Genomic DNA, 18203 nt, shown 5'->3' with positions numbered 1-18203 from the left:
GAACAATGATAGCAGTGGGTGATGATACATGAAAAAAAGACAGCTGAAGGAAACTGATTAAAGAAAAGATGCTGCTGCCTTTGGTCTCTTCTTTCATAATGGAAAGAGTTTTTGCTCATATTCATTATAGACGCATGAACAGTAAAACAAAAACAATCTATTTTTTTTTGCCATCTCTATATCTGTCTAAATCCCAGGTTAGACAAGTAAGAAGATATTAACAAAAAAACAAAACAAAGAAAAAGTGGCCAAAAGGATTTTATATGGATTTGGTTATGTAAAAGAAAATCTTTTTCATAAAATCATTTTGGTGTACAATCTGCAAATCAAGTGGAAGATTTTTCTGTTTAAATGTCACCCAAAGGTCAATTTTTTGTGTCACATTGTCTCCATGCCTGTACTTATGAAGATATGTGGACACAGTTTCATCATACTAATATGGAGAATTTAATCTGCAGCATTGTATGAAACAGGAAATAGTCTTTTTAGATCATCTAAAGCACAAACATAGATCATTATTCCTTAAAAAGAAATAAAAACATCTTATTTCTCTGTATTTGTTTAAGTTGCAGACAAATAAGAAAAAATAAGACTTCAATATTCAGTCAATCACTACTCAGAATTTTCACAACTGACAGTTAATCACGATCAGTATTGTAAAGAAAAAGTGATACTGAGACAACTGAATGTTGCCAGTGGTGGCAAATAGAGGAAGTAGTTTTTGTATGACTCTCCTATTATTGTCTCTCAGTGTGTCTCTTCTGGCACAGTAATACACAGCAGTGTCTTCAGGCTGCACATTCTGTCCGTTTAGGGTCACTGTGCTGCTGGAAGTGTCTAAGTCGATACTGAACTTGTTCTTTAGTGAATCTTTGTAGTAAGAGCCTCCAGTATATTTCATTCCAATCCACTCCAGTCCTTTCCCTGCAGGCTGTCTAATCCAAGCTGTGTAGTAGCTGCTAACAGAATAAGAGACCTGACAGGTGATGGTCAGACGTTGACCTGGCTGCACAGTCACAGAGGCTGGCTGTGTCAGCTGTTCACACTTCACACCTGTTAAAAAAAGAAAATGTTTAGTAACAAATTATCAAGTTAAACTGCAAAAGAAGAACTGCTGACTTTGACAAATCCAGAGAGACTCACATCCAGCTGCCAACAGCAGCAGCAGAGCTACAGAAAACATGGTTGATGTTGAAACTGACGTGCTGTGAACTCCACTGACAGCCTGATGGGAAGTTTTTATAGCTGAGTAACAAGGAAGGTCACTGAGTTTGCATAGAATCAAACACATGAAGCATCAATGTTGGTCTGACTGGAGCCAATAGAAGAGTCTGTTGACTGTTATTATATCTGCAGAGTGAAAACATGCCTCGAAATCACCTCTGCTTTACATGTGATATTTTAATTTCATTGCACGCTGAGTTGTAACATTTTTAAAATGTCCCTACATTTACAGAAATGAAACAACTGTTTACTTTTACTGTCAACTATTAATGCCTAAATGAATTGTACTGACAACAATTCAATGTTAAAACATTATGTAAAATCTTATACAATTGCTTTTTTTGTATTTGCAGCATTTATTTATTCATTTATTTGCTTACCTACTTTACATTGGAGGTTAAAGACACAAAACAATAGAAAATATATTTGCATTCATTTTTGCTTACTTTCTGTACTTACTTATTTATTTGCTGCAACAGAAATCCAGGGACAGCAGCCAGGATCATGTGAAAAGTATGAAAACCTAAGTGTGATGCTGCTGGTTTGCAGGTTTGCATAAAAGACTTTTAATGGTTTCAGTGTTTGCAGATGTTTGAAGACACAGACAAAAAGAGAAACTTGGAGCCTCCAGAGGAAAACAGCTGCTCAGGAACTGAAACCTGTGTGACAAAAATGCAAAAAAAAATAATTCTCTACACATCTTTTCTAGACATTTCTCTGCAGTTAAAACACAACAATGAATTGTTTTGAACACAACATTAAACTAATTGGCAAACTGAAGTTTTGCTCCATTGTTAAATGCAGAATCTGCTTAATGGTTGTGGTCATTTAATACAACAATGTATCAAACAAACAGGTGAATGTTCACTAATATTCTGCTTCCATTACTTTCAACATATCGCTTATCATTGAGAGCAGAAAACTGACAATAGATGATAAATAGATAGCTCATAATAATTTTTTACACTTGCTATTCCATCCCTGACAATCTTCTGCAGATATGTCCAGACTTCCAGCACCCCTTGTGTCCAAGAGGGACATCTAATCATGTGGCTGGTGATGATAAACTTTCCACCTCCATGAGGAAAAGATTTCATCTATGGTGTTGAGGAATGGAGAGGAGAGTGAGGTGGAAGGAAACGTGACGCCATCCTGGGATGGGCTGTAAACCACTCTTTACATGTGACTTTTGCTGCACTTCTGCAAGATCTGTAATTTGCACTCAATTCGTTGCAAATAAATTCTTCAACACACTGTATTTAAGTTATTTTGCATTCTTCTACTTTTATTCCTCCAAGGACAACATATAGCAGCTAGCTTGGTAGGATATGTCGATATGTGGCACTACATTTGATAAATTTACTGTTTATCAGACCACACATGAGACAAGGCTGGAAAAATGAGTTAAAAATAGGTGTTTCTTGGGGCCAGGGCTCACTACTGTACAAAAACACAACTTTATTCACAGAGTTGGATGGAACTGGATCATATCAGAATATTTTCCCTCTAATGTCCTCCGGCTCCTCTTCTTCAACTCTGGGTGATTTACGAGTTTCCTGATGGACAAATGCTTTACTTGTTGTCAAAGTAACAGCTAACTGCTGCTAACTTTAGCTGCTGTCTTCTAGCTTAGCCCGGTTGCTTCTCTTTTGTCCTGAGGCATAGTGACTCTGTGCTTCAGTTCAGTATAGGACAGGTTTTTGTATTACCATATATCACTGTGGCTGCCCCCATACACAGTGTCACAGACTCATACAAAAACCTTTTGCTGATACGGTGCAGTTAGTTTATTGTACAGTATGTGATCAGCAGGAATAATCATGGAACAGCATTCTACTTTTCCTCCATTTTATTTTTAATTTCACCCTTTGAACCATAATTATTCTGTTTTTGAAAATCCCATTTGTCACACTTTGGTGATTTTTAGTCATGCTAGCAGCACGGCTCTGTGGCAAAGTTGGTCTGTTGGTCGATCTGTCCACCACTTTGGTCCAGGCTGAAATATCTCAACAACTATTTGATGGATTAGGATGAAATTTTGTACAGACATTCATGGTCCCCAGACGATGAATCCTGATGACTTTGGTGATCCCCAACTTTTCCTGACAAGCAGGTCAGTGTTTTAATTTGTCCAATACTTTGGTTTATGACCAAATACCTGTAAAACTAATGACATTCCGGTCAGCAGTAGCTGCATTTGCTAATTTGTGTTAATTAGCAAATGTTTCAATGCTAACGTGCTAAACTAAGATGGTGAACATGTGGTTAAACATCTTTGCATTTCATAAGTCTTGTTGGATATATTTCTCACCTACTTGTTTTCTATATCAGCACCATATTTCCTTCTCAGTGGAAGAGGTTTTTGTCACAGGATGTATCACTGTGGCCGTAATACTGCACTGTGATATAACCCCATACAAAAACTCCACCCTGCACCCTGACTATCACGACACACAAATGCTGTTACCTTTAACTAGAGAGTTTTTCATTTTGTGAAAGGAACCAGCATTGTTAATGTTTCTGCTTATTATTTATTCATGCAGGAGTGGAAAATTTGTATACATTGTATACATTCATACAAAGGGCTTCAATATCTCAAGAATAAAACAAATACATATACAGTTATTTACATTTGTGCAGTAAAACAAATTACATGACATATTTGAACGAGAAATAAAACTACTGTAGCATAAAAAAGATCAATAATCTCTAACAGGAGGATACATATCTCATACCAAGTATATTTTTCCAGGCATGTCATCCAGAGGTTGGGTGACCACAGTAATAGTGCTACAGGTGATCATATCAGTGATATAAAAAGGCTTCCCAGTAATTTATTCAGTCTTTAAAGTGACTGACTGTATTTTAATGAAGCCACAGCTTTACATACACTTTTTATTTACAGTATAAAAGACCTTTGACTCTCTTAAGAGGTTTTTGTAACTGTGTGAATCACTGTGCCCACCCCCCGTACACAGTGATACACCACAATGCAAAAACCTTTGCCAGTGTAGCTGTCATACCTGCTTATGCAATACACAATACAGCAGCGGTGGTTCTTTTCATTTAAATCATTCTAAATCAAAATTATTGTGGGACTGTAAATGACCTGTAAGTACCTGTTTTTGTTTTTATGAATTCTCATTGTTCAATGGCAGGAATGATAATTAGATTTTGAATGCTCAACATGTATCAATAATTAAAGTCTTAATAACTTTATTATCATGGTGAATTTTTGTCTGCTTCTTGCAGTGTCAGCAAAGACATAATATTGTATTTATGAGGTTTTGTTATGTGCTATAGTATATAGCATATATATACTGTATTGTATAGAAGCCCACATTTTACTGTATATTAACATTAACTACCCTTTCACTGACAACTAAAATTACAAAGGAAAGATTAAAGGTCATTTTCATGGCTTTTACAAAATCATAGATGAAGAGTTTTGTGGTTTGTAGTTAAAATGTGCACTATGTATTTTTTTAATTAACCTCAGAATGTGAATGTGTAAAGACTGTTTGTGTTTTCATTAAACTAACATGAACAGTTTGAAGAGATGGTAAAATAATATATTAAAGTAAATATCTAACACTTCTCAGAACAATGAAATGCAACACCACCACTATTGCTCCATGAATGACCACAGAGTTAAATCAGCAGTGTCACAGGGTCAACAAACACTTAACTTCACATTACAGGGCAAATATGCTGAACTGAATTAGATTTTATAACTGTGACATTGTGTGCGTTGACTCAGTTTGATCTATGGAGAGTCGAGTTAAGAACAGAACTCTCCGCATATAAACACAGTCAGTCACTTGTCTTATAGGACTTTCATTACTGTGCTATTTCCATAATTGTAAGAAATGTAATTTAACAATTCCAATGCATCCTTTGCCAGAAATCTAATGTTCTCATTGGCCATTCATCTGCAGCTTTGCTTACCTTACGATTAACAGGAGAGATACAGAGGAGTCTCACAACATGGTTTTTGTTACGGTGTGTAACACTGTGCTGTAACCCCAGCTACTACTGTAGTAACCACAGTGACACACGCTCTTACAAAAACCTTACCACACCTGCAAGAGACCACACGGCTTTCTGACATCATGGTTTAAAACACTGGAGTTTTCTATTGAATTAGAAAAAGGAGAGAAATTATTATTTTTATTTTTGTATTTTCCAAAAATAAAAATATTAAGAATAATAAAAAGATTAATTATCTATGTTTTTTAAAGCTTTTTTTAGCATAATATGATTCCATCTTATTAAAGCCTCAAATGAAGCAGCTTCTACATCAAAGAGCAAACAGGGAGGGCGGCTGTGTGGTCATTAAAGCTGAACCTGACGTTCACTGAACTACTACTGCATTATGGCAAATGGACTGTTTTGAAAAGAAATCCATCCAAGGATGCATTTGGCTGCAGCTGACCCTGGAATAGGGAGACATGGGCCGAATCAGCGCCGTCTGCTTCCACGTCTTCTGGTGTTGGTGTTAGGTGTGTGCTTTTTAATGTCCTTATTAGTATTATTTCATGAGAAGGCAAATAGATGCAGATGTTTTTTCAGTGGTAGATGAATCGCAGCCTTACTAAATGTTTGGAATTTATTAGTGTGTCTGTATTTCAGCAACAGCATCATTTTGATTCCTCTTCTGAGCCTGGTGACGTCTTTCAAATCTCACCACTAGTTTTTTGTATTGACTTTGTAATGTTTTTTTTTTTTTTACTAGCAATTGCCATAAATCTGTCAGAAAAATAAAACAGTATCTTGTAATCTTCTCACATACGAGTGTTTTGTGTTTCTAATCACACGTCCTTTCCATTTACTGCATCAAGACCAAGTGACAGATCACTTAATCCTCACAAAGCCTTTGCCGCTAGATGGTAGTCTTCACTCACTTTTCTGACTTCTATTAACCAGCTGGCATGTAAACCAAAATGTCCCTCAAGCACATCAACAAGCTGACTTTATTAAACATCTTATGAAGTGAAATTGTTCATCTGGTAGCTTGATATTATTGTCAAGAAGGACATGAAGTCATTTTAATATTTTTAAATAAAGTTTTATTTTATAAACATACTATACTAATGTCATAATAATAAACAAATAAATTTAAAGAATTAAATAAATAAATATATACATGTATTGAGTTCGTTTAGAAGAAGTAGGTCATCTATCAGCCCCTAGTAGTTCAAGCTGTGCAAAGCTCATTTCACATGTACATTAAAAGTAACCTAGATAATAATATATCAGATGGGCCTTTCAAAATCGCTGTGGTTAAAATGGTTAATTAGAGCAGCAAAAGAGGGTGAAATATATAATAATAGAATATATTGTTAGTGAACAAATAATTAATAAAGATAATAATAAAAATTATACATTAAATGTGCCTAAATGCCACATTTCTGTAAATTTATGATATTCAGTTTCTCTAAATCTTTCATTATGTTGTTACTGCCCTTAAACGCAACTGCTTATATATTGCTCTGCTGTGTCTTCATTCAGTTCGCTAAAGTGCGCCCACAATTTAGAGCTTTTGATCCTGTCTTTATCCTCTGTTTGAAGTAACCGCCTGACATGTGTAACTAATCAGGGACCAGCAAGAAACACAGGGGGAGAGATGATACAGTTGGCAGCCTGAAAGTGCTCATCAGCTATGTTAGAATGAATTAAAGTGAATCATGTTCAAAAACTTCCAGCTCCTTCTGCTGTGTGCTGCCATGATGCTGTAGATACCAAGAACACTGATATGAAACTATCCATCTCTATATCCGCCATGAACTTACAGCTCTGCAGCGTACAGCAGAACAAACAACATAACACACAAATATACTTGTACTTGTATTTGATATCTCATCAAGCTTCATCATGGTGTTTCACAGTTGTGAAAAATGCTTACGATGACACTTTTCTGAAGATAGTTTGTGTTGCCTTTGTGTGTGAGGATGTGTGTCTGCTGTATGCATGTGTGCCGCTTCACGCCTGGATACATGCTGATATGCAAATAAACACAGTGAAAGATGAGTCTCTTGCTTCGAGGAAGTTTATTCGTAGCTCTGACGGTTTCTACAAAGTTTCACTGCTACAGGTGTGGTCCCAGAGGTGCAGAGAGAGGGGAAGTGACTCTCTAAAGATGATATGTTTAGAAACTCCAGGAAATTGAAAAACCTTCAGAGCTTAACTGATAACAGAAGTTTACAGTACATTGACTTGATGTGGTGTTATTTTAGATGTTGTGAACAAAATCCTCAGAAGCTTTTTATGTTGATCACAAGCACACTATGACTCATATTCAAACTCCCTTTAATGTTTGTGTCTGTACAAATCTCATCTATTGTAAGTATCATATCTATAGAATTAATGATGAAAGCAAATATGATCAACAAAATGACCAAACATGAAAAGCAAAGATTTCTGTTTCTACTACAGTACAATTTGTTATTTACATATCAATGACAAGTTAATGCTACACTTCACTAACACATTTTAATGAAAAGTAATCAAGAACCTCTGTAATCATAATGTAACAACAATCCAAATGTATTCATATCAACAATTGCAGTTGTATTTTAGATTTTTCTACAGGTTACAGAGAAATCCATTTTCAGTGTTTAGTTAATCATTATATATGACGACCATTTCATTTAGCAGATGTACAGTAGATCATCGATAATGTACATGTTTTAAAAAAGACAAAAAAACAAATGAAGACCTGTAGTCGTCTGCGCTGTGCATCCATCTCATCCTTTATCGTCTCTTCATCTGAAAAAAAATTAAAATTGAAATTAAAATCAATATATTAGATTCACTTATCAAATACAGAGTGTTAAACAGTGGTGAGGTTTGACTGATCACTTCAATCTGGAGTTTCACCCAGCTGGAGAATTGACACCCAAATGATCTCTGTGTCTTCAGTACAGCAGATAGTTGTGGCCAGCAGGTTTGCTGCAGGCGACTGGTGTTCTATAACAATTATATTAACTGCTGGACTGGATGAATGGTGAAAAAAAGGTTTATCGTCATACACCCAGTAACTGGAACTGCCTGTGATTTGTTACTTAAAGATGGTATCTGTAATGTGTTTAATTCAATAAAGTGTTGATATATCAGTTTGTGCAGTGGAGCATTAAAACAAACCAGCACATTTTCTGTGGTTGGAGACGCTCTCCACTCTGCTGCTGCTAAATGTTGATCAGTCTCACCTGTGCTGGTTGGCTGTGCCAATAAACTCTGTTCAGAACAGAGCTAGTGAACTGAACGTGATGCATTTCACACCACTTTACTGTGTGATTGTGTCCATCCAAATCAACACAATACACCTGTAATACCACATGTTTCTCAACATGAGGTTTGTTCTAGCCAGAGAGAGCAATTCACCAGTCAGAAAGAATGATTTGGTGCCAGGTAACTTAGATAATCAATTATGTTTGATTTTTCTTATTTTTTGTCTCTTTTGTCTAACTTTATTAAACTAAACTGATGCATTGATTTGCATTACAATGGTCTCCCTTTTCAGGATCATGTGCACTGCACAAACTGGACAAACCTGGAAAAGTTGGCAGTCCATCACAAGCACAGACAGAAAATCACTAACTTTCACATTCATATCTCTGGTCTTTTCTTCTCCTGCACATTCTTGTCTGTGCAGATGGGAAGAAACTGTCGCACCCACAGAAAAACTATGCAAAGATGAGTCGGTCAAAATTGGCATTTTTATTGTTCACATGCCTGGGCTTTATTTTCTAACTTGTACCGTCCTTGGTCAAACTGTTTACTTATTTTCAGTGAATATATAAATCCTGTCTTATATCTTGTACAGTCTTTAGTCCTTAGTATAACTGAAATGCAGAAAAAGCTTGCATGTTTACCTTGACCAGGCTGAATATCATGCTATAGAAGAGAGAGGATATGAAGAGGAATATGAAGGAGGAGGTTGTGGACCACAGACTGCTGAACTCATCCTCTTCAATAGCATCCTCTGTGCAGCTCAGAGCAAAACCCAGTTTTGACTCTGGAGGAAAATCTAAGAGGAGGAAGGTATAGGTGGTTAGATGAGAGGTGTGTGTGTGTGTGTGTGTGTGTGTGTGTGTGTGTGTGTGTGTGTGTGTGTTAACAATGCTTTTATATTAAGATAACATATAGACGTCTTTGTCTCTCTTGAATAGTGCTCATAAACTGGAATCGAGCATTATCCACTCTTTGATCACACGTCGTGTGTGGACGTTTCTCCAGTTGAACAGTGGAACAGTACAGTATACTACTGTGACTTCGTGCTTGCTTTTCAGTTTGTTTTTAAATATTGAAGTCATTCATGAACATGTAACAAAAGTGTCTCCATGCAACATTTATTTGAAACAGTCAGCACACTTCTCAAGCTGTTAGACAATGTGACAAAGACAGATTGGAACACAATATGATGACAAACAAAACTAAATTGACATGTTGACTGTTATTTTTACAATCACAAAGACTGATGACATCACAGAGTGCACAGGTTCCCGTGGCAGAGAGTACACACACAGACAGAGCAACACATCAGCACACAATACCACGTTTAAAGCTGAATCTACTATTTTCTACATTCAATCGAGTTACCCTGGGACTTAGACACTCCTCGGGGTTTCATGGAGTCATTGCTGCCAGCAGGCCAGACGTTGCAGTTGAACATGTTGAACTTGTTCCACTTTTCCTTGGTGGTGGTGTAAACACTTGTAACTGAGTAGCCTTGTTGGGTCTTCTGTGGGGGGAAGTTAATGCCATCAGTATAGATGTTGGTTTCATCTTCTGACCAGGCGATGTAGTAATCCTGCATCACAGGACTGGAGACCAGACACACCAGAGTGACCTCAGCTCCTTTGTTGATGTCCTCCTCTGTGAGGACGTGGACTGTCACTTTTGGCTCACGCCCATCTGAAAGAAACACCAGCGAGGTATATATAAGCTTTATGTTTGCTATACATAGATTATGACGTGTTTGTGTGTGTAAGTTGGCTGCCTCCCCAGACTTACAGATTACTGTTCTACCAGTGAGTCTCCATCCCTCAGTAACATACCTCCTTTGTGGACAGTCAGATCTTGAATAACTGGAGTCATATCGTCTCTAATGGCAGAACAGCGCACTTTGTTGACTCTCTGCCACTCAGTGCGACTACGAGTCATCGTGCTGGTTTTGATGCGCTGACCATCAACAGACTTTGTTGTTTCAGTAATGTTGTCGGTCACATCTTGTCCATCAATTTGCCAAGTGACTTTAATTTCATTTACAATGGTCTCGTCCTGTCCAGTAATGATACACTCCAACTCTGCCTGGTTGTTGCTGAAAATTCCTTTGGGACTTGGTTGGTTCAGTGTCACTGTGATAGGAGCTACATAAAAGAGAGCAACAGAACATCTGCACGATAAGAAAAACTGTAGACTTCACATTTATGTCAAGTTCCAGCATAAACTACTTCATGTCACTATTTAGTGATAACTGCAATAGCACTGCACCTTTTGAGGCCTTCTTTTTATATTGTGTTCCGCTGTAAGTCACCTCACAGGTATAAACAGCTTTACTGTCCCAGTCTGTGTTTTTGACCTTCAGGACACTGACAGCTGAATGTAACTCTCCAGTTTTTTGGATGGGACTTAGTGAATGTAGTTACAGAGTCTGCATTCTTTTTCCATTTGAATGAGTCAATTGTTCCATGGAAGAAAACCCTCACTCGTACACACCAGGGCCTGAGTGTCTTCACTTGGCACCGATACCAAAGTCACTTTTGGAGGCTCTGAGGCAGGTGGCAAGAAAGAGCAGAAATACAGTCATCCATTTTAATTGATTCATGCTTTATTCACACCTTCATTTGATAATTTGTCTCAAAGGAAAAATGTATGTTTCAGACAGATGAGGATAAAATGAGGGAATAAATATTGCTGAACATTCATAGATAAAAGCAAGCTGAATGGGGAGGACATACTGATGCATGATTTGCTCAGGCATTAGAGAGACATGTTAGCAAATTGAAAATTCACATACTGTGCACTTTCAGATGTTGGGGCCTCCAGGGTGAGTGTACTGAACATTTGAAAGACTTCCTTGAATCCCAGTCAGATTTGGATACTTGGACCAAACTGACTCCTGTATATTTGTTGTTTTTCTCAGCTGGAGGATAATTCTCAGAAGTCAGGGCGCTCCCACTGGAATTGGTCCACTGGAAAGTAAGACTCTTTGGGTAGAAGTCGCGTGCAAGACAACCAACAGTGATTTTATCTGCAGGCCCAGAGTTGCACTGAACCAAAGGGAACAGAGTCGGTGATGCAACTGTTACTGTGAAAGAGTTTTATAAATGTCAAAACATGTAAATACCAATAAAGGTAAATTAAATTACAGATGATCAATAGCTTGTCTAAAAGCAGATTACAAGTATTAATAGAGAGAATAACGTGCACCTTTGTTATCTTTATAACTATGTAATCACTATAACAATAATATAAACAGTACCAGTACATGCCAACATAAAAAACATAAAATTATCTTTACTCTTTCCCAGCAGCAACGGCATGTTTATCTAAATCATCTTAGAAATAAATACTTTATGGTTTACTTAATGATACTTAATAAGTGAATGGTAATATAATGGCTAATGGAAAAATCCTCCGCAGGACAGCAGCACACCGACTGTGACTGTTGCCTGTTTGCATGATGAAACTGAAGAGAGAGACATCTGCTCAAAACATCATTTTAATGAATATTACATTTTAATAAATAATGTCCTATTGATTATTTTTGTTTCTGATCAGCACACAGATAAACAGACTGGATCTGAGTTCAATGGCACTAATATTTAAAACTGCACTCTTTGTGAAATATAATGAATCAGTTTAAAACATGTTTGCCATGTCGGTCCACTGGAAAGAACTCTTTGGGTGGAAGTCGTGTGCAAGACAACCAGCAGTGACTTTATCTCCCAGAGTTGCACTGAACCAAAGGGAACAGAGTCGGTCTTTAAAGTTTAAATCATATAAATACAAATTCACATAAATATCACAGATAATCAATTGCTCATGTAAAAGCTAATGATTGGGAGACCCAAAGTGTTCAATGTTTAATATATAATCTTACAAATAACTACAATAATATAACTATTCTAACTGAACTATATATTATTTATTTTTTAATTATTGCAACTTATTTTTATAATGTCTTATTCATTTATTTTATATGGAATGCTTTGGGTCTAAAAAAACATCACTGTAAATATGAAAACATCTCATTGTAGGAAGATTTGAGAATAGTAACTAATAAAGTAATAAATATTGATTCATTAATTATGTTAATATATCGAGTTACAGAAATCATCAAGTTATCACACTAACAACTATGACTGTCGACAGTTTAAAATAAAGCTGAAGACAATAAAAAAGTATTTTTATTTATTTGTTTTTGTTTGTTTATGTGTTCAGCAAATAAACAGACTAGAGCTGAGCGTGTTAAAACCACGGCTTCCACCAACATTCAAAACCAAAACCACTGCACTGTTTTGTGGAATCAAGACCTTATAACAGTAATAATAATTATTAATATATTGTATTATTTTTACTTATTTTTTTGTTTAACAGTAAATCTAAAAACCTAAGAAGGTTGAAGGTTGGGAAGAATTACAGATCACTTGATGTGAAATGATTCCTTCATACTTAAATGATGAACAATTGAACCTGCAGTGCAAATGTATACGGTCCTTTAAAAGTCAGTCGTCCCTGTGGTATTTCAAAAGAAACGATATATTATATATACTTCAAACTATATAAATATGTACTTCATTATGTCTTTGTTCAGTGTTCAGTTGTTTAATTGAAACACATACTGACCCTGTATTTAAACACACAAATAAAATATATATTCCTATGTTCATATTTATGGTAACTTCTTACAAAATAAAATGCAGGTATGGTCCTGCAGGGTATAGAATTAATATCCGCAGTAATAAAATGTATCGAATAATAATGTGAATAAAAAGATGCAGACATTCATCAGCAGCAATTCCAATCCAGCTGAATACATTTTAAGATCAACTCAAACCACCTCCTGCATTAAGTGATAATGCCAAACAAGAACTTCTTCAAATGCTTTCTAAGAAACAGCTGCGTTAAAAACATCTGTCTGCTCTGTTTTCTAGTTTGTCCAACATCAGTATGAACCTAAATAACACCATGAGTTAAACTTCTCGACCACCAATAATCACATTTATAAAAAGAAAAATAAACTAGTCAGTAAATATATTATTTAAATGTGTCTTACCTGAAGATACTGTGACTTCAGTCCCACGACCCCAGTAGTCGAAAACATCACAGTGCTGCATCTCCACTCACTGCTTGTACAAAAACCTCACGGTCCAGAAAAATGTGTTAAAAGCTCATTAAGTGTATGAAATACACAGAAATCCTGGTCAGTTTTATATCCTGGTGTCGTCCTGTGAGCACACGTTTTGTGTTGATTCTTAATCAGTTCTTTAAGTAAAGATTTACTGGAAGATGACATTTACATCTCTGCACTAACTGTGACTTTAAACTACTAATTAACTGACTTTTAACTACAAAGCTGCTTATTAAAAATGATAAACACAGTAGTTACCTCATATTCCAATGAGAAATATTTTGTCCTGTCCTTTTTTTCCATCACAAGAAAGGGAGAGTGTCAGATTACTGCTCTTAGGTTTTTGTATGGATCTATATCACCGTGTCCCCCAGCCATCACAGTGAAAAACCCTAATACAAAAACCACACACTGTTTCCTGCACTGGAGAGTCAGGGGACCTGTGTTGTCAGCAGGGAGAATAAAACAAAACTTAAATTCCAATCAACAAAACTATATTTAAGGTTTTAGTTGGTGAATTTGCATTATACATATTTTATAATCAGTTTATTATTGTTTTTTAATTTATTATATGTCATTAATATACCATGACATGGTTTATGTATATATTTTAATCTGAATAACTGAAATTAAAAATTACTCATATATACATATATAAATGATTTACTTTTAATATATTGATACAACACCAGCCCACTAAATGGTGGTTACCATCCTTTGTTCAGACCATAATGTTGGAAAAAACTGTAGCATCATAATCTTTAAAAAAGCTATATTGGTTAAAAAAAACTACAAGAACATTCTCATTTTAAAGTAGTTTTAATTGTTTTTTAAAGATATTTAAGAAATACTAAGCTTTTAAACTCTCAGCGTGTTGAGGGACTTGAACACATCAAAATGAAAACAAACAATCAATAATATAGCGAATGACATTAAAGGGGCAATAAGATTTGGCCAGAATTTTATTTTAAAACATTCACAAAATGAACTAACCTCATCAACAGAATGTGAAGAAGTAACAGTTCTGACGTTATGTCAATGATGTCAGTGTATTGTGTTGCAGAGATATCTACTGAAATTAGCATGCTAACCTGCTAGCCCGGGCCCGTCCTGTGTTGTAATACCACTTGTGCCTCAAGAGGCGATAGTCCGACAGTACAGCTCAGGTAGTTCTAGCTGGGAGATGTGTGCCAGCAGCGAGTTCGCTACGTTACACAAGCTCTCTTAGCTTTTTTAGTCTAATAAATAAAAAAAATAAACTCACAAAATGTCATCAAAGGAAATATTCTTACACCTATTTTCCTTATTAAACAGAAAAATACAACCGTCACCTTCTGAATTCACATTTCTCTCTTTCAACGAACTAAGAGCAGCTTAATCGCCTTGTTAACTCATCGTAAAACACATTTCATTCAAACTCGAGAGAAACAAAATAAAACTCACCAAAATCGTCTTGGTTTGTCTTTAAACTGTTCCAACAATCCCCAACTCTGGTTTGGTGGAATTAAATCCTTAATCCACCGCGTTAGATGTGAAACATATATTCTGGCTCTATGCGCTGTCGCTGCCTCTCTGATGCACGACCCCCCTTTCAGTCCTCTCCCGTCCTGGTTGAGCCGCTGTAAATCATCTCGTATTGTAATTGTATTCCCTGTCGACAAACTGGCCTCTGTCGGTCCTGGTCTGGCCGTGTTCACTGGGAGTCTGCTGATCCCGGTTCCGTTGCCCGTTCTGCTGCCCATTCTTGACTGAGTCAGCTTATAGGACCGCTATGTTAGCTGCTAACTTTAATTAATGTTGTCATAAAATTGATAAATACAAACTGAAATATGAAAGCAATGATGAATGTTTAAATTTGATTGGAGCTTTGTGTAATTTGGTCTTTTTGGCAGCCATCAGCAGATATGAGGGGTCAAGAAAGACTAAGATAATTCTTTGTTATTGTTCTTACAGATAAAGTGCTGCTCAGCCTCATAACAGGAGATGATCAACCTGATGGTGTGTAAACTCCGCTCTTTGTTTCAGTTTAGGACAAGCTGTGACAGAAGCATAGTGTGGGGAAATGCATCAGATATTCTGAATTAGGGGGTGTTTTAAAAACAGCTTGTATAAAGTGGTTTTACAACACTTTCTATCAGTGACTGTCACAGTCACATCTGCAGTGGTTTGTGTACAGCTCTGTGGCTTCCTGTGTCACTGTGGCTTTCGAGCACAATAATAAACAGCAGAGTCTTCAGTCGTCAGGCTGTTCATCTGCAGATACACCTGGTCCATGTTGTTGTCTCTGGAAATGGTGAAGCGATTCTGGACTGACGTGGAATAAGCTTTAGTGCTTCCACTGGGAGCAGAAATGTGGGCAACCCACTCCAGTCCTTTTCCTTCAGCTTGTCTGATCCAGCTGATAGCAGCATCATCATCTGATATTCCTGCATAAGTACAGGTCAGTTTGTGGGATTCTCCATGCCGCTTCACCACTGCTTCAGACTCGGCCAGAGTCTGACTGCAAACACCTGGGGAGAAAAGCAGTCTGATCAGAGCAGAGCCAAACAGAAACCTTGACATAGAAAAAGAAGCAGAAGTGTGTGTTCACCAGAAATGGATGACAGCATGAGAAACATTAAACATGTAGCTAAAGTCATTCTGAAAATGTGTTGCATGTCTGGTCAGTGGTTTGGTCTCTCTTCCTCAGTTTGCAGTGAGATAAATAAAGATGGAAGAGATCAAGATTTGCATTGGCTCCGCCTCACAGTGCTGAAAAATAAGAAGAATAAAATTGATATTTATCAACTGAAGGGATTTGATCTATTTACTCAGAAGGTATTTTTGTTTATTATATTAAGATATTAATTACAGGAGTGTTCTGCCGAATATTTGCTCATTATATGTGTTTTTTAATTGCGGTTTCAGGGCTGGTTGGACGAGACACACAAAATAAACTGAGAACTGAGTGGATCCAGCATTTGGTGCCTGATTCCGAGCACACAGCTTGTAACGAACAGACAGTATAAGCAACATATGATCCATTTCTTACATGAATTAATGGCACACAGCTCAACTGAACTGAGTATTGTGATGAATCTTTCAGCCATTTTATGGCCAGAAGTGAGGAGTCGTATCAGGATTCAGTCCATCTTCCAAACCGCTTGTCTTTTTCATGGTCACAGGGTGGAGCTTTTCTCAGCGCTCACTGAACAAGACAGGTCGAAACACATGTACAGACAAACACATGAGCACACATGAGCACTTGAAAAAGTAGCCATTTTACCTAAATTGCATTTGTGTTGACAGGGTGAGGAAACCATCACAGACACTCTGAGGACGGATGGAAATATTAATTGTAAGTGTGTTAGTGGTTTCCTCACTGCCATTACATCCATGTATGTTCCATGTAAGGCCATTACTGGGATCAGTATTAAAAATGCAGTTAGTCCTTGTCTGCCCTCTAGGGTTTTAAAGAGGGGACTGCAACTCATTTCTATTTCAAGTAAATGTAACTCAGTGGTGAATCCTTAAAGATCCCCTCCACTAAAAATGTGTTTTTCTTATGTTTGAGTTCCCTAAAATGTCAGACCTTGACTTTACTGACTTGTATCCGTGCAAAGTTTGTCACTAGAGAGGTGTTTTCACATTCCTCTACTGAAGGGGGAGATGTGTGTACACTTCCCTAAAATCTGGGATTCAAACAAGCTAGATTTGGGACGTCACAAATTCGAAAGCCAACAGCAATGCCACGGGCAAAGAAACCTGAAACCTCCAGCGCAGAGCGGACTTGTGAGTACAGAGAGCGAGAGTTTGCACTAAGTTAGTGAAGTGAAAGTTTTGACAGCAAACAAGGTAGAGTGTGCAGTTTTTGGATGTAAACAGGACCTGAGCTTCCTTCCACTATCTACTAGGTAATAAGAAGAGTAGATGTGCTTCCAGCCCCTTTTCAGAGATTTTATTTTTACTTTTAAGTGGGAAACCCATATTAAACAAAATATTAATCATAGCAGTATTATTACATACTTTAAAACATGTCTGGAGGGGAACTTGAAAATATAGAAAGATGGTTGTGTTCTGCAATACCTGTCAACCTGTCCAGGAGATGTCTCATTTGTGTATATTTCCTCTTTTACAAACAGATGTGAATCCAGAGGCTGTACAGGTCAATCTGTGAGATTCTCCAGGCCTTTTAACCACTGGTTCAGATTCTGTCAGAGTCTGACCATCAACACCTGTTAAGAGGATTAAAAACATCAAGTGAAATAAGCTGTTGACAAAAATAAAAGCTACTTAAAATTAAGATGAGTGAAGATCTTCACCTGCCCAGCAGAGAGTTAAAAGCAGCAGTCCTTTCCTATAGTCCATCATGTTAAACTGTGTGTCCACTGTTCTCTGTCATCCTCTCTGCAGTCAGATAAGTAGAGGTGGAAGACATCTGAGTTTTGCATTGACTCCTCCTCACAGTGTGGAACTGGATCTGACTTGGATCTCAGTTACTGTTTGGCGAAACTGGAGAATGAATGTTTACTGTACATGAGTCATTCCTCCAAGAGTCCCTCTTTCATGTTTCAGTATAATTTGTGCAACATGTTGACAAATACATTATTTAAGTTGGCTGCTTCATTATTAAGCTCAGTCT

General features: G+C 36.9%; 1 long non-coding RNA gene and 3 gene segments (V, D, J or C); all 4 read right to left on the bottom strand.

Annotated features, from left to right (window-relative positions):
* Nucleotides 1-253: 253 nt before the first annotated feature.
* LOC122872727 lies at nucleotides 254-1315 on the bottom strand. The segment is given in 2 exon segments: nucleotides 254-1053; nucleotides 1144-1315. Coding segments are annotated over 2 exon segments (576 nt in total).
* Nucleotides 1316-7257: 5942 nt separating this feature from the next.
* On the bottom strand, nucleotides 7258-11035 carry LOC122872726. The segment is given in 6 exon segments: nucleotides 7258-7992; nucleotides 9099-9253; nucleotides 9826-10140; nucleotides 10284-10595; nucleotides 10720-10856; nucleotides 10965-11035. Coding segments are annotated over 6 exon segments (1005 nt in total).
* A 202-nt stretch (nucleotides 11036-11237) lies between these two features.
* Nucleotides 11238-13550, bottom strand: LOC122872729 (the record flags this gene model as incomplete). The annotated part of the segment is given in 2 exon segments: nucleotides 11238-11536; nucleotides 13508-13550. Coding segments are annotated over 2 exon segments (342 nt in total), but the record flags the coding sequence as incomplete, so codon positions are not given.
* A 2400-nt stretch (nucleotides 13551-15950) lies between these two features.
* Nucleotides 15951-17705, bottom strand: LOC122872728. The gene is made up of 4 exons (XR_006377270.1): nucleotides 17648-17705; nucleotides 16614-16769; nucleotides 16173-16333; nucleotides 15951-16092 (listed from the first exon to the last, which is right to left on the bottom strand). It is a non-coding gene; the product is annotated as an uncharacterized LOC122872728 (long non-coding RNA).
* Nucleotides 17706-18203: the final 498 nt, after the last annotated feature.

This window comes from Siniperca chuatsi, unplaced genomic scaffold, assembly GCF_020085105.1.
Source record: "Siniperca chuatsi isolate FFG_IHB_CAS unplaced genomic scaffold, ASM2008510v1 Contig00094, whole genome shotgun sequence".
In the NCBI taxonomy this organism is placed as follows: Eukaryota; Metazoa; Chordata; class Actinopteri; order Centrarchiformes; family Sinipercidae; genus Siniperca; species Siniperca chuatsi.
Note: the sequence above shows the minus strand (reverse complement) of the source record. Positions and strands in the feature narration are given on the sequence as shown.